Source organism: Alosa alosa, chromosome 23 (assembly GCF_017589495.1).
Source record: "Alosa alosa isolate M-15738 ecotype Scorff River chromosome 23, AALO_Geno_1.1, whole genome shotgun sequence".
Classification (NCBI taxonomy): domain Eukaryota; kingdom Metazoa; phylum Chordata; class Actinopteri; order Clupeiformes; family Clupeidae; genus Alosa; species Alosa alosa.
Genome location: NC_063211.1, coordinates 28879033 through 28893626, shown reverse-complemented (window position 1 = coordinate 28893626; position 14594 = coordinate 28879033). Strand labels below are relative to the sequence as shown.

At 40.4% G+C, this 14594-nt stretch overlaps 2 protein-coding genes and 2 long non-coding RNA genes across 10 annotated transcripts in view; 2 read left to right on the top strand and 2 right to left on the bottom strand.

Moving 5' to 3' along the window:
- LOC125288309 lies at positions 1-2089 on the bottom strand. Its single transcript, XR_007192473.1, has 4 exons — positions 1731-2089; positions 1161-1238; positions 480-577; positions 1-380 (listed from the first exon to the last, which is right to left on the bottom strand). It is a non-coding gene; the product is annotated as an uncharacterized LOC125288309 (long non-coding RNA).
- The window catches only part of itgb6 (integrin, beta 6), a 43987-nt gene that overhangs the window by 17939 nt on the left and 11454 nt on the right, over positions 1-14594 (top strand). For 3 of the 4 annotated variants that reach the window (XM_048234553.1, XM_048234555.1, XM_048234554.1), the window contains exons 13-17: positions 846-1068; positions 2105-2205; positions 8714-8830; positions 10743-10909; positions 11152-11767. In XM_048234553.1, coding sequence (XP_048090510.1) covers positions 846-1068; positions 2105-2205; positions 8714-8830; positions 10743-10909; positions 11152-11253 — 710 coding nt within the window. In that variant the 3' untranslated portion in view covers positions 11254-11767. Of the gene's footprint in view, positions 1-845; positions 1069-2104; positions 2206-8713; positions 8831-10742; positions 10910-11151; positions 11768-14594 lie in introns of those variants that run through there. The other variant, XR_007192472.1, reaches the window with a different exon arrangement.
- LOC125288310 lies at positions 6083-13864 on the bottom strand. The gene is made up of 3 exons (XR_007192474.1): positions 13698-13864; positions 10804-10928; positions 6083-6169 (listed from the first exon to the last, which is right to left on the bottom strand). It is a non-coding gene; the product is annotated as an uncharacterized LOC125288310 (long non-coding RNA).
- Positions 12230-14594, top strand: part of pla2r1 (phospholipase A2 receptor 1) — a 32073-nt gene continuing 29708 nt past the window's right edge. For 2 of the 4 annotated variants that reach the window (XR_007192471.1, XM_048234547.1), the window contains exon 1: positions 12230-12514. Coding sequence is in view for 3 of the 4 variants with exons in the window: in XM_048234547.1 (XP_048090504.1) it covers positions 12376-12514 (139 nt within the window). In the remaining variant the exon portion in view is untranslated. The remainder of the gene's footprint in view (positions 12515-14594) is intronic. The other 2 variants (XM_048234545.1, XM_048234546.1) reach the window with 2 other exon arrangements.

The window sequence follows — 14594 nt, the reverse complement described above, 5'->3', positions numbered from 1 at the left end:
AATCATCGTGATGGTGGCATGCGTGCGTGTACATGCAAATATTCACATTATTGTACAAACTCACAAAACACATTGATATATTCCATATGCCAAAGACACAGAACATTGTATACGTTGTTGTGATATGAAAATAATACATGCAATATTCCTATATACACATGTTAATACTGTATAGTGACACAAAATATGCTGTATAATTTACAGTACAAAAGTACTGCATAAAACCCACACAAAATACACAAAACACACACACACACACACACACACACACACACACACACACACACACACACACACACACACACCTTGATACATGTGCACGTAAAAGTGTCTTTGATTTAAACCCAGACCTGCTGAGGTGGTAAAATATTTCTCTGCTCCTGTGAAAACAAGAGGAATGAATGTAATTGAGACCAACCCACTCCCCCCTGTGGAATGTTAATGAAATGATAACACAGCAAATTAGCGTTTACACTCACACATAGCTTCAAGAGGGGTACATGAGACATGTGGTCAACTGCTGCAGTTGGAATGTTCCTACCATCTTGTCCTGTCTTGGTTATGGGTTTACTTTTACCTTAAAGAGAAAAGAAGAAAAGAAACACAAAGTGGGAGAGAGAAACATATGGTGTGTTTAGGTACAGTTCCATGCAGTTTATATTTTTATTCACATATTGTGTGTGTGTGTGTGTGTGTGTGTGTGTGTGTGTGTGTGTGTGTGTGTGTGTGTGTGTTTGTGTGTGTGTGTGTGCATGTATGTATTTGTGAGCGTGTGTGTGTGTTTCTTTGCTTGTCGGGTGTATGTGTGTGTATGCGTGTGTGTATTATGTCCTTTGCTTTCCCAGGTCGTGGTGAGTGTGACTGCGGAGAGTGTGTCTGTGCCCATGGCTGGATGGGAGAGTCGTGTAACTGCAGCAGCAGCATGGCGGCGTGTGTGTCGGCGGACGGGGCCGTGTGCAGTGGCAGGGGGGCGTGTGTGTGCGGGAGCTGTGTGTGCTCTGTGGCCGGAGCGTCAGGAGACACCTGTGAGAAATGTCCGACCTGTGGAGACTCCTGCTCCGCCATCAGGTAACACACCCCACCTGGGCAACTGTCCACACACACATGCACACACAAATACATACACTCTCACTCTCTCTCGCTCTTACATACACACTCACCCACATAAAGTGTAGAGTAAAGTGCTCTGTAGTTTGGATGAGAACCACAGTGCTCCGTAGTTTGGATTACAGTAGTTTCTGTATAGGTATATAAAAAATGTTTATATTGAATGTTTTCTAGATATTGACAAACAGCAAACACGGTTTGACTTATCCTTTTTCCTTAATAACAGAAATATAACAATGGTTGTGTTTGTTAGTGGTGTTCAAAATAATTTCACTTAAACAACTCCGGAGCCCTATTTGAGGATGAGTGTGCTGTACTCCTATTTGCTGCCAGTGATGTATTTATTAATCTCTTTGTAGGCTTTGATTATTTAATAACTGATCATTACTTATCACTGATCCCTGGAAATACATGTCTTTGCTCTTGCTAAATCATGAACTTTAGGGTAGGCATTTCCCTAAAGGACTGATTTATATGCAGTTACATTAATAGTACTAACAGACTGGTTTGACAGAGCCTTTTCCATCGGAGAGCGAGGCCTCTGGAGTGTGTTCCTCACCAAGTCACCCTGAGAGCTCTATGGTCTCTTTTGATGTGTGCCACATTACACCATGTACTCCCACCGTTAGGTCCAAGAGCAGGGATATCCTCTTCTCCTCTTCTTCGTATGTTCAACCGGCGTTCACTCTGATCCTCGAGGGGGATGGAGAGACACTGAGACACATCACACGGGTCCAAGAGTATTCCCTTTCCCCCTGGTTCCAGAGGCCCTGTGGCCGCCTCCATTCATCCAGCGCCAAGATGCTGAGATAGAGCGGGGCAGCCCTGGGAACAACACTTCCAAGTGGCCAGGACTTGTGGGAGTGCCTTGACTTGAAAGTGGACCCTTTTTCTTGCATTCAGAGATGCACAATGAAAGGCCCTTTCTCAAGGGGAGTGTTCTTTAAAGAGGTGACTGACTGCTTGTGTATGTGTGTGTGTGTGTGATTCCTCACAGGTCTTGTGTTGAGTGTCACATTCAGCAAGATGACTCTGCTGAGAGAGAAAGATGTCTTCATGCTTGCAGTTCTCCTCTCACCTTTATCAGCAATTCCACAGGTGAGTCTGTTTAAAAGTCTTTCTTCAATGACCGGTCATTCTTTCAACTTAATCTCTCTCTAATGTCTAATTCAGTGATGTGTGGTGTGTAGCCTTCTCTGGAGGATTTAAGATGTAATCTAAAAGACAAAATAAAAATTTTTGTGGGTTGCTTTCTGAGACTTCAGGCCTTCACTCTCAGCCTCTTTATATTTTTCCCTGATTCATTTGGCGCATTATTGTGTCTTGTAATCACAAACAAGGTGTGGTAACACTCTCGTATAACAAAGTATCTTGTTCAGTCCCTCATTATTACGGTCATATAGGTTTAGTCAGTTTTTTATTTTTTTTTTTTTTTTTTTTTTTTTTTTTTTTTTTTTTTTTTTTTTTTTTTTTTCATGTCCAAATTTCCGTCAATGATTCCGGGACACTGAAAGACCGGGTAGACAAAACTTGGTGGGCATGTAACCCCATATGGATAGCATGGAACCATCGTTTTTCGTTTTGATCTGTAGCCCCACGCTGGACTGCACCCCCGAAAGGAGGGTAGGGCAGACACAGTTTTCTGTGAATATCTCGAGAACCGTAAGGTTTAGGAGGACCATTATTTTTTTGTATGTTGATCTCAAGGGGCCATGTCAACGCATTCCATAACCACTCATTTCATGTATAGCGCCACCTAGTTAAACACAAAAAAGTAAAAAATGAGGTGGTGTAATTGAAGGTATCTGTGACCTAACATAGTCAAAACTGCACAAAATTGGAAGTGTAGGATCATTATGACACCCTCTGTATGCACGCCAAGTTTTGTGGAATTCCGTTCATGGGGGCCACACAATAAATTAATTTATGTTACTATACACCAACTGGCCTGTAGGTGGCCGGAGACAGTTTTCTGTGAATATCTCGAGAACCGTAGGGCCTAGGAGGTCCACCTTTTTTTGTATGTTGGTCTTAAGGGTCATGTCAACCCATCCCATTACCACTTATTTCATGTATAGCGCCACCTAGTTAAAAATTAAAAAGCATAAAATTAGGTGTTTTCATCTCAATATCTCTGGCTGACAAGGTCAAAACTGCACAAAATTAAAAGTGTAGGATCATTATGACACCCTCTGAATGCATGCCAAGTTTTGTGTACTTTCGTTCATGGGGGGCCTTACAATAAAATAATTTATGTGTACATTTAGTGGCGTACACCAACAAGGATTCGGGACACTGAAAGACCGGGGTACACAAACTTGGTGAGCATGTACCCCCATATGGATAGCATGGAACCGTCATTTTTTCGTTTTCATCTGCAGCCCCCCGCTGGACTGGACCCCGAAAGGAGGGTGGGGGCAGACACAGTTCTCTGTGAATCTTTTATGGTATGTTGGTCTCAAGGGCCCACATAAACCTGGCTCATAATCACTCATTTGTGATTCCCCGGTAAAAATGAAAATCAGTAGGATTAAAAGAAAGCCAAAATAAATATTCATCATCATCATCATCATGGCTGCATTTTCAGTATTTGGTGAAGTAGTCGTTTGTCCACTAGATGGCGCATCGTTGCAGTGAGACGTAATTTTGTTGGAAGTTAAAGGGGTTGGAAAAACAATGGACGCTTCATACAAGGACTGTAATTTACCGCAGCGAACATCTAATAAGGATAGGGACGATGTTCACATGAAGTGTAATTCCCATTTCTTCTTGAAGCGAAATAAATCTGAGGATGTTTATCGGACATGCTTGGTTTTACTGCAGAATAACGTTAATCTTGTAATATCAATAAGGACCTAGGTAATGTTACCGTTAAGCGTTGGTTGAGTGATGGAGGCATTTGATTTATTGCATTTGTAGAAAACTATAAATGCGGTTATACCAAGCAAATGTATAGCAGCACTGTTTGTATCTTTCGACTGTCATTTATTGCACGTGCTACAAAATCATTCTGTGCAATGGAAGATTTACCAACGTTACACCGGTCTGATGCAGTTTTGCCTATACATGCGTGAGACTGAGGCGCCTGTTTATTTTGTTTTAAGTGCGTGCAGGGGTGTGAGGGGAATCGATGTGCTTTGATTACAGCTTGGTAGTTGTAGTCTGTGAAATTAAAAGCGCGTGTGTGTGAAGTATCAAACAATGACACCTTCATTTCATTATGGCTGTTTTAGCAAAACACCTTAAGCTACTGTGTAGTAGGTCCCATTTAGAAGTGGCTACTTCATTTGCGCTCCTTGACTCATGGAGCTGCGTGAATGTTATTACAACTTTTCGCCACGATATGACAGTTTAAGTCCGCTTGATACTGTAGGCGTAAGCCATTGGTTTCAAAGGAGATTTTATTTGTGTAAGCCAGCATAGCCTATTGACAATTTATGTTGTCAATAGGCCTACCTTATAATCCTACCTGTAGCTTAGGGAAGCTAACAACTTTCTATTAGGATCTAGTTTGTTAGTTACCGTTTTGTCATAACTCCCTGATGCATTTTTTGCATTTAGAATAGCCAGAGTGTATATCTCAATCGGAAAATTAAACAATATCGGGTGCCTATGGACTAGGCTGGGTGAACCCAGCCTGATCTGCCCGCTATTTATTTTTTGATTTCTTAAAAGATTGAGCTTGGTCTGATGAAAGCCAGACTAGCCATGGACCTCAGTTAAACAATGCAAGGGAACATGAATCAGCCTATATTTGCACTAACAATAACGGACAAAAGCTCTTCAACGTTGGCCCGTTAAAATGTGTATGAACAGTCTAGCGACGCATTTCATCAAGGCCCATTTGGACATGTCAGTTATTTGCACCACTGGTTAGATGTAAAACAGCACTTCGTTTTCAGACTAGGCTACTGTTACTTAATTTGTGCATTAACAATAACGTTTCAGACTACTGTTACTTAATTTGTGCATTGACAATAAAAGTATTACATGAACTAAAGATGACTAAAATCTTATGTAGAAGAAGAAACATTCACAAAAATCCATCCATCCAAAATGACCTTTGTTTTTTGATAGCTGTTGAAAACGGCATGGAACTGACAGAGATGTTTTTGTTTATAAATACATAAAAAATAAATAAATAAATAACATTATGCTGATACCTTTGCTTTTCCCAAATACAATGTAGCCTACAGGTGTAAGTGACCTTTCATCAATCCAGTTGCAATGGATGAACTGTGATGAACTGCCCTACTTGTGATTGTTTAGAGATTTTAAAGGTTTTATAACAATTCTACATCTTCTTTGGCTATTCTACAATCTATTCACCTTTTCAGCACCAGTAGGGTACTTTCTGTGCAGCCCACACACACACTCAGGCATGCCAAACAAGCATACACAAAAGTTTCAAGAGTGGGGATGGAGTAAAATATGGAGACAAATTGAAGTGTGATTTATTTTCGCGGAACGGATGTACAGGACTGAGCGGCGGTCATATTTTGTACCGCTATGCGGTACATCTAGTTGTTGTACTGTTCTTGTTTACTTCATAGTCACTTTGGAGTGGCTTAGGGCCTGCAAGAGCAGCACTATTTGATAACGTTCATTCAGTAGTGCTGTATAGCCTGAGCTGGTCTTATTCATGACAAAGTCAGGACCACACAGACTCTCATTAGCTTGAGAGCGCTCCTCTCACCTCCCCCCCCCCCCCCCTCCACACTCCGCCATTCCCCAACAAGAGCCAGATTATCTGGAGCGCCACTCCACAAAAGAAGACATGCTATTTACCTTGTCGTGTAGCTGGGGCTTTTGTTAGGGCCCATTGAACACGAGTGCTGCTCCTTCAGGAGCCCTTTTCACAGCGAGATCCTTTGTGGTGCAGCACTCACATGGGCACAAGCAGAGACGTGTATCTGATGGCGAGCTTTGGCTGGGATCAGTGCTGTGTACTGCTGTCGCTTCTCACTACCCCATGGCGGCCCATCAGGGGAGACACAATGGTGGCGACATTGAGCTAGGAGACTGAACTCTGAAATGGCCATCACTGTCTCACTCAGAGAAACTGAGAAAGGGAAAGAGACAGAAGTAGAGGGTGAGAGAAGGACGAAAGGTGGAGGGAGAGGGGTGATATCAGTTTGCATGGCTCCTTCTTCCTTTAAAGAAATTATATAGTTTGGTGATGCCTTTTGTTGTAGAAACACTACTGTAGTTTAGTAATTTGATCAACTGTATTGACTTCACACAAAGGCAATAAATCAAACTGACACCAAAATGTCACAGTTGATAAATGGGGGGAAGGAGACACCTATGGAAATGCTGCCATAGAAATACAAAAACATGGATTGTTTTTACAATCACAATGCAATGTACAATTACAATGCAAAATACTATAAATGCAACATTTTTGCATGTGCAGGAAATAACAACCAAAAAGCACATTAAGACACACTGCACTGTATATTGCATGCAGGCTTATATTTAAGCAACATAGCATGAGTGAGAGTGGGGTTGGTCATGGGTATTCCCACGGTGTTGTTCGGCCATGGGAATCATGGGAATGTCCATTACCATGATCACAAGTGCTGTATTGCTTTTATACAATAATTCTACCACAAACTAAATAATCTGAAAGCACCCCATTATTGTTTAAAAAATGTTTATTTGAATTTCGTTTTTACGCATCAAAAAATAAGAGGGGGATGTCCTCCTCCTTGTTGTCCCTGTCAAGGTTGCCAAATTGTGGACACCTTAACAGGCACAGTTATTACATAGTGTCACCGTAGTATTTATTGTAGTAGTATTTATTGTTGCCTAAGGTCTCCTTCGTAATGTAACTTGAATGTTAATCCTCATTTTGTAGATTGCTTTGGACAAAAGCATCTGCTAAAATAATTAATATAAATGTACAACCCCAAAACAGAAAAAGTTGGGACATTGTGTAAAATGCAAATAAAAACAGATCATAATATACAAACATGTCATAATATACAAGTCTCGTAAACCTATATTTAGCAGCAAAAAGGACATAGACAACATATCGAATGTTGAAAATGAAAAATTTGGACTATTTCATGGAAAGTATATGTTAATTTTGTATTTGATGCCAGCAACATGTTTCAAAAAAAGTTGGGACGGGAGCATGTTTACCACTGTGCTGCTTCACCTCTTCATTTAACACAATTCTGTAAATGTTTAGGAACTGAGGAGACCATTTGCTACAGTTTTGATAATGAAATGTTACTCCCCGATATAGGATTCCAGTTGCTCAACAGTATGGGGTTTTCTTAGTCATGCTTTTCATTCCATTATGCACGTAATTTGACAAATCTGGACTGCAGACAGGCCATATTAGCACCTGGACTCTTCCTCTATGGAGAAATACTATTTAAATATGTGCAGAATTCATTTTGGCATTGTTTTCCTGAAATATTCAAGGTCGTCCCTGAAAAAGACATTGCCTGGATGGCAGTATATGTTGCTCAAAACCTGTATACATCATTCAGAATTGATTGTGCTTTGCCAAATGTGCAAGATGCCCATGCTGTAAGCATTAATGCTCCTCCAAACCGTCATAGATGTTGGGTTTCGAACTGAGCACTAAAACAAGTTGGATAGGTTGGATACTTGGATAGGCCCTCTCCTCTTTAGCCCAGATGAGTCCATGATTTCCAAAAAGAATGGCAAACTTTGATTGGTCTAACCACAGGACCTTTTTTCCATGTTACCTCAGTCCATTTTAAACAAGCTCAGGCCCAGATAAGAGGGTGGTATTTTCTGTATCATGTCTCAATACAATTTTAACTGTTACATTTTGGCTGCAGTTTTTGAATTGAGTATCAAACTGTGCACATAGACAATGGTTATTAGAGGTTTTCCTGAGCCCATACAATGACAGGTCTGGAGACAGGTCTGGTGTTGGTGCAATGCCATCTGAGGTCCAAAAAGACCACAGCCATCCAATTTGTTTTTCAGCTATTTCCCCTGTTTGCAAAGATTTCTCTGGATTCTCTAAATGTTTTAATAATATTATGTCCTGTAGATGATGAACTCCCCACATACTTCACAATTTCATCTTAAGAAACATTGTTTCATCATTTGTGCACACAGGTTTACACAGAGTGATGAATACCTCTACATCTTTACTTCTAAGAGACCCTGCCTCTCTGGGACACTCTTTTTCATACCCAATTGTGTTGCCAGTTACCCTTATTAGTTGAGAAACATTCTTCATTTTGTTTTCTTTATCATTACACAACTTTTCCAGCATTTTGTTACCCCATCCCAACTTTTTTTGAAACATGTTGTTGGTATCAAATTTAAAATTAACATATATTTTCCATGAAATAGTCAAATTTGTAATTTTCAACATTTGATATGTTGTCTGTGTCCTTTTTGCAACTAAATATGAGTTTAAGAGATTTGCAGATTATTACATTCTGTTTTTATTCACATTTTACACGTCACAACTTTTTCTGTTTTGGGGTTGTAAATGCAATCCCACACTGGTGTCTCAAAGAGGGATTTGTTCTACTTATTACGTAGGTCCACATACACACACTCACACACACCCTCTTTCTCTCTGACAATCTGTGTGTTCTTCTGTCAGACTTTGATGAGAGTCAGTCCGTGCCCTGTTCCCTTCAGACCACCAGCGAGTGCTTCATATCGTTCAGCCTAGTTGAAGCGGACCATGGCCTCACCATCTACAACCTCAAACATTATGGTAAGGACCCCCCAGCCCCCCCACCACCACACACACACCACCAGCATTGCTCAGTCACGCAGCACCAAAGCTCACTGCTTTACCAGACGCACATTTCATTGGTCTCTTCCACTGCCAGATCTTATTAGAGCACAATGGCGTTGTTGAGGGAAACTTATATTCTTTTCCCCGTTTTAGCTGCACTGAAAGCAATGCGCTAAACTCTTTGACCTCAGGGAGGTAGTGGTGTGTATGGAGGCAGGTATGTGTCCTTCACTTGACACGGTGGCTTCAACACACACCTGGATAAGACTTTCTTCAGCATCTTGCTGAACGTAAAGGAAAAAGATGACAATAACATAAAGGTTTACCATAATGAAATAGTAAAAGTCTCTGTTACCTACTTAGGTTCCATTTGTCTTTCCAGTATTTTGGAAAGCCAGTTTAGGTTGGTTTGGATTGAATTTAAATGATTACATTGTAATAATGTTCTGTAAAATTCCACTTAAATAACTGTCCCACTACAGAAGTGCTGATATGCAGTGTCGGGAAGTAACGGAATACATGTATTCCGGATAACGTCTTTAAAATACACAATATGAGTAACTGTATTTAAATTTAAGTGGGTGGTATTCAGAATACAGTTCTGTACCACCACCAATACACTGATACATTTAATGGATTACACTTTAAATCATAATAACATGTACGCCATGCCTTTTCAAACTCAAATTCAAATATTCTTTTAACCACTCCATGTAGCCTATATGTACTGTATCTATCAGGTGGCTTCTTTCTATTTCCCTCTGTTTATACTGTTAGCCTAAATGAATAACCTCTCAGGGAATGTAGAATGTAAAATGTGTTTTGTTGTAGGCCAATTAGGCCTATATCCAGCCAGCATGTTTTAGGGCAGTAGGTTCTCATTTCTTGACAGTGTTCTGCAAAAAGGCATGGAATTCCCCTTGTGTTCATCAAAAAAAGGTATACTTTGTTTGGTATGTGGTAGCCTTTTAGCCTATGTGCAGAAAACATCTCTCAAAACATCCCATTCTTCTTTGACACTGTTTCATAGCACATACTGTAGCTTATACTGTATATTAAATCAATCCATCCTCACTGTAAAGCAGATCATGGAATGTTGTTGACTCTATGAGTCTTATAACTTCACATACCCTCACATAACAGTTTCATCCACTGCTAATAAAAATATAATACAACGTTCATGTAATCCAAAGCATTCAAAATACATTACTCACTTTTAGTAATCTATCGGACTACATTACAAAATACATTTTAGGGCATGTATTCAGTAATCTGTAGTAGAATACATGTTAAAAGTAACCTTCCCAACACTGCTGATATGTTAAAGACACTACATTGTAGTCACATCCTGTCATTGCACAACAAACAAAACACCTAGTATAAGTATATATACTTTTTTGATCCCGTGAGGGAAATTTGGTCTCTGCATTTAACCCAATTGGTGAATTAGTGAAACAAACAGCATACAGTGAACAGAAGCACACACTAATCCCGGCGCAGTGAGCTGCCTGCTTCAACAGCGACGCTCGGCGCTCGAGGAGCAGTGAGGGGTTAGGTGCCTTGCTCAAGGGCACTTCAGCCACGGCCCACTGGTCGGGGCTCGAACCGGCAACCCTCCGGTTACAAGTCCAGAGTGCTAACCAGTGGGCCATGGCTGCCCACCTAAAATATCTGCTTCTTAAATCTCTATCCTGTATGTCTATGATGGTTGGTACAGTACCACAGAAAGACTTGTATTTACAGAGGAGGCCATGATAGTTCTGATTGGTAGACCATGATAAAAAGCATTCACTACAGAACCTTCCAGAGTGTCCCCTGTCACTCAGCTTCCTTCAGTTTTCTCTAAAGACTAAAACAAAAATATAATTAAATCATCCTTGTTGTCCAGATTGCCCTGAGCCTCCGGACATTGCGATGATCGTGCTGGGTGTGTCCCTATCAGTTCTCACCATCGGAATCATCTTGCTGGGGGTCTGGAAGCTGCTGGTGTCTGTCCACGACCGCAAGGAGGTGGCTAAGTTTGAGGCAGAGAGAGCAAAGGCCAAATGGCAGTCGGTATGTTTACCCACAGCACCTACAATAACAGGATGGCAACACTGAAGTGACATGGTAAAACTGGTGTCTTTAGTGTATGTTGCTCATATTATTTGCAAAAAGCAGCACATTATAATAGATTTCTGTGTAAGTCATGTCCATTTAAAGTAAACAGTGGACACAGATGAATGTATGTTTCTTCTGTTAAAAATAAAGTCCATTTTTTTTTTTTTTTTTCCCTTTTCTTTTCATTTTTCTTCAAGGGAACAAATCCACTCTTCAGGAGTTCTACGTCAACCTTCAAAAATGTGACATACAAAAACAATGGGAGGCAAAAAGTGGACATTGGTCTATCAAACTACTGAGTCCAGATTGAAAGACTACAGATGAAACGCACTCTAGCTGCTGACTGCACTGCTGACTTTTTGTTTGTGTGTGTGTGTGTGTGTGTGTGTGTGTGATAAAGAAAGAAAGGGAGATAATGATTTTTAGAGAATTCTCATAAAGATTCACCTTATTTTCTGAATCAGATGTTTGGTGTATTCAGGGATTTTTACATTTTTGAACTACCATGACATTACAGACTTATGTTACTACTGAAAAAGTACAACTACTTGGTTTTGCCACTGATTCTTCTGCTTGACTGGGCACTGAATTTGTTTTTAGTGTTTAGGGGATATTTGTGTGCTTTAACAATATGACCATGATTTAATTATTTTAACTTTCTGTATGTTTAGGGTTTTCTGGAAATGTTGGCTGAAACACATTTGGCCTTGTTGTTGTTGGTTTTTTTTTTTTTAATTGAGGCTGAGCCTTGAATTTTTTGATCTGTGTGATAAAATGAGGATAATTATTAAAATAAATGTGAACTTGGCTGGATCAAATAACTCCCACGACGTGTGTTTTTATTATTATTATTATTTCTAAACTGCTTTCATTTTTCATTCCACATTCGAAGGTTTACCATAACGCGTATGCCTACATGTACTTCTGTTAACTCCTCAAAGAGGTTGGAGTTTGAAAGCGTATATTTTGCGACAGTGCATGCGCGAAGTGAAGTGGGCCGACGTTAATTAATACAATATAGATATTTAGATTAGAATTTAACACTGGTTGCATGTAATTGGTTTATTAAATCTCACTTCACCGGAGAGGTCTCGCCCATTTCAGAGTAACCGCCTTGACGCTCTTCCCGCTACATAGGCTATATTTCTGCCGAACTTGGGCCCAAGGTTTGGTACTTTTGAGCATTTATTTGAATGCCGGTTTAGCAGCAGGACCAGACGAGCCCGCCCAGTCCACTCTCTGTCTGTCTGAGGGACAAGTAGGCCTACTCCACTTTCACTGCCCCGCTGAGAGCGACGTGACGTAGGGAAAACCGAAAAACTCGGCGTAAAGTAGCTGGTGAAAAACATCCATACGCCAGAGTTTGCCGAGACGCGAAATGCGCTACCTCGCTTCCGTGTCTATCATTCTCAGTTGTGGATATGCAAAAATACTTTTCACGTCGCAATGTTTGTACAGACGGGGCGCTTTTCGCTCTTTGTATTGTGCTGCTGAACAGCTCTGCTCGTGCCTCTGAGGACGATGAGGTTTTGGGGGAAAAACAACTTACGGAGCTGTACAGTAAGTTCATTCGGCCTGCATGAAACTCGAATGTAGCCTACTTTGTCTAAAACATGCCGTAACAAAACACAATGGATTGTCGGCGGTTTAACGCGCAATAGGCTAACAGACCCATGCAACTGAAAAATAAATAAATTTTCTCCTTTATGAGGTTGTTGGCCACAGTGATATGTAAAATACGTCAAAACAGATCGTTTAAACATCTGTGAGGAACATCTAAGCTACGATTCCGTTAGGAGTCTGCGCTTAAATGTTGCTGTCCGTAAACGTATGCGAACCGAATGCGAACTGAACGTGAACCTTCGGTTTTGCCAACTTTGGAGTGAGCAGCCTTGCTACTTCACAGACCTCAGCTCAACTGCAACCAAAACTCAGCACCACGACAGTGTTGAGATTGCTTTTACCTTTTACTCATTGCATGTGAGAAATTAGATAGTAGGCTACACCACCTCCTTTCCAAGCACTGACAATGACCCTTTTTGCTGGGAGCCACACCATCATCAAGAGGTCATCTGGCACGTTGTATCACATGACATTCCACATTTTCACTAAATGAATAAACGAGTTTGGACACTGTAGTGCGCAACACAGTATCCTAATTTCGGGCACAGGACCGTGCTGTAAACTGCAGCGAACATTAAGCAGATCATAGGGTAGCTTACATTAGGCTCTATATTAAACACTCAACATAGCCTACAACCTCACACACTCCAGACCGGACAGCATCAGTACACACATAGCACGCTTTAAATAGTTTTTATCCAGCCACAGTCAGACAAATAAGCCTATGTAGCCTATGTCACTTGAACCAACACATATTCTCAAATGTTAAATGGACTTTTCTCTCTATGTATTATTCACTTTATCACTAAATGTTGAAGTTTTAAGCTTTGCACAAAATTTCCAATGTAGGTTACCTTGCTGTCTGTGCGTGTAGGCTACAAATGGCAAATTACTGTTTTGATCAAAACCATCAGCTGGAGTTTCTTTTGAGTTTTAGGGAATTGCATTGCGCAATAAATAGCGTAGAATAATAAAGCTGCATCAAATCAAAGTCACAAAGGCAACATAAGTGCACACTCAGTTGAAAGCATAAGGGAAAGTTGGTGTCTGCTGCTGACACAGACATCCTCCTCTATAAACCTTTTCCTGTTAAGTCCCTGGATGGAGGCTCTGTACTTACCCAATCGCAAGACTGAGTTCTTCCCTTTCGAGGTCAGTCGAGGTAATGATAATGAAGAACTGACACACAGAAACAGACCCACACCCACACACAACTACAGGTCAAAACTTGTCCTCCTGAGCTGTCGCGGGCAAATCATATGACCTCATCTATTTGACTTTGCAGTGAATCACATGTTTACAAGTGAAACAGGCTGAGAGAGAGAAGCACATATTCTGGAGGAACTATTTGGGAAAAAAGTGGATGCTCAACAAACCTAGTTTGACTTGTAGATTTCTGAGAAGCATCTCTACTCCCACATCAAATCAGGAATTGTTACTAAATAGCTCATTCTTTTTTTGTGGGGGGAATTGTGGGGGTTGGTGCTGTTAGACAGAGAGTATGTGTGTGTGTATAGTACAATCCCTAATCAGAAAAAGTTGGGACGTTGTGTAAATGTGAATTAAAACAGAATGTAATAATGTGCAAATCTGTTAAACTTATATTTAGTTGTAAATAGGACACAGACAACATATTGAATGTTCAAAATGACTAATTTGACTATTTCATGGAAAATATGTTCATTTTGAATTTGATACCAGCAACATGTTTCAAAAAAAGTTGGGACGGGTCGGGGATAACAAAATGCTGGAAAAGTTGTGTAATGATAAAAAAACAAAAGGAGGAATGGTTCACAACTAATTAAGGTAACTGGCAACACAATTGGGTATTAAAAAAGAGCATCCCACAGAGGCAGGGTCTAGGGGTATTCATCACTCTGTGTAAACCTGTGTGCCATGATGAAACAATATAATTTGAATGCTTCTTAACATGTAATTGAGAAGTATTTGGGGAGTTCATCATCTACAGGACATACTATTATTAAAACATTCAGAGAATCCAGAGAAATCTTTGCAA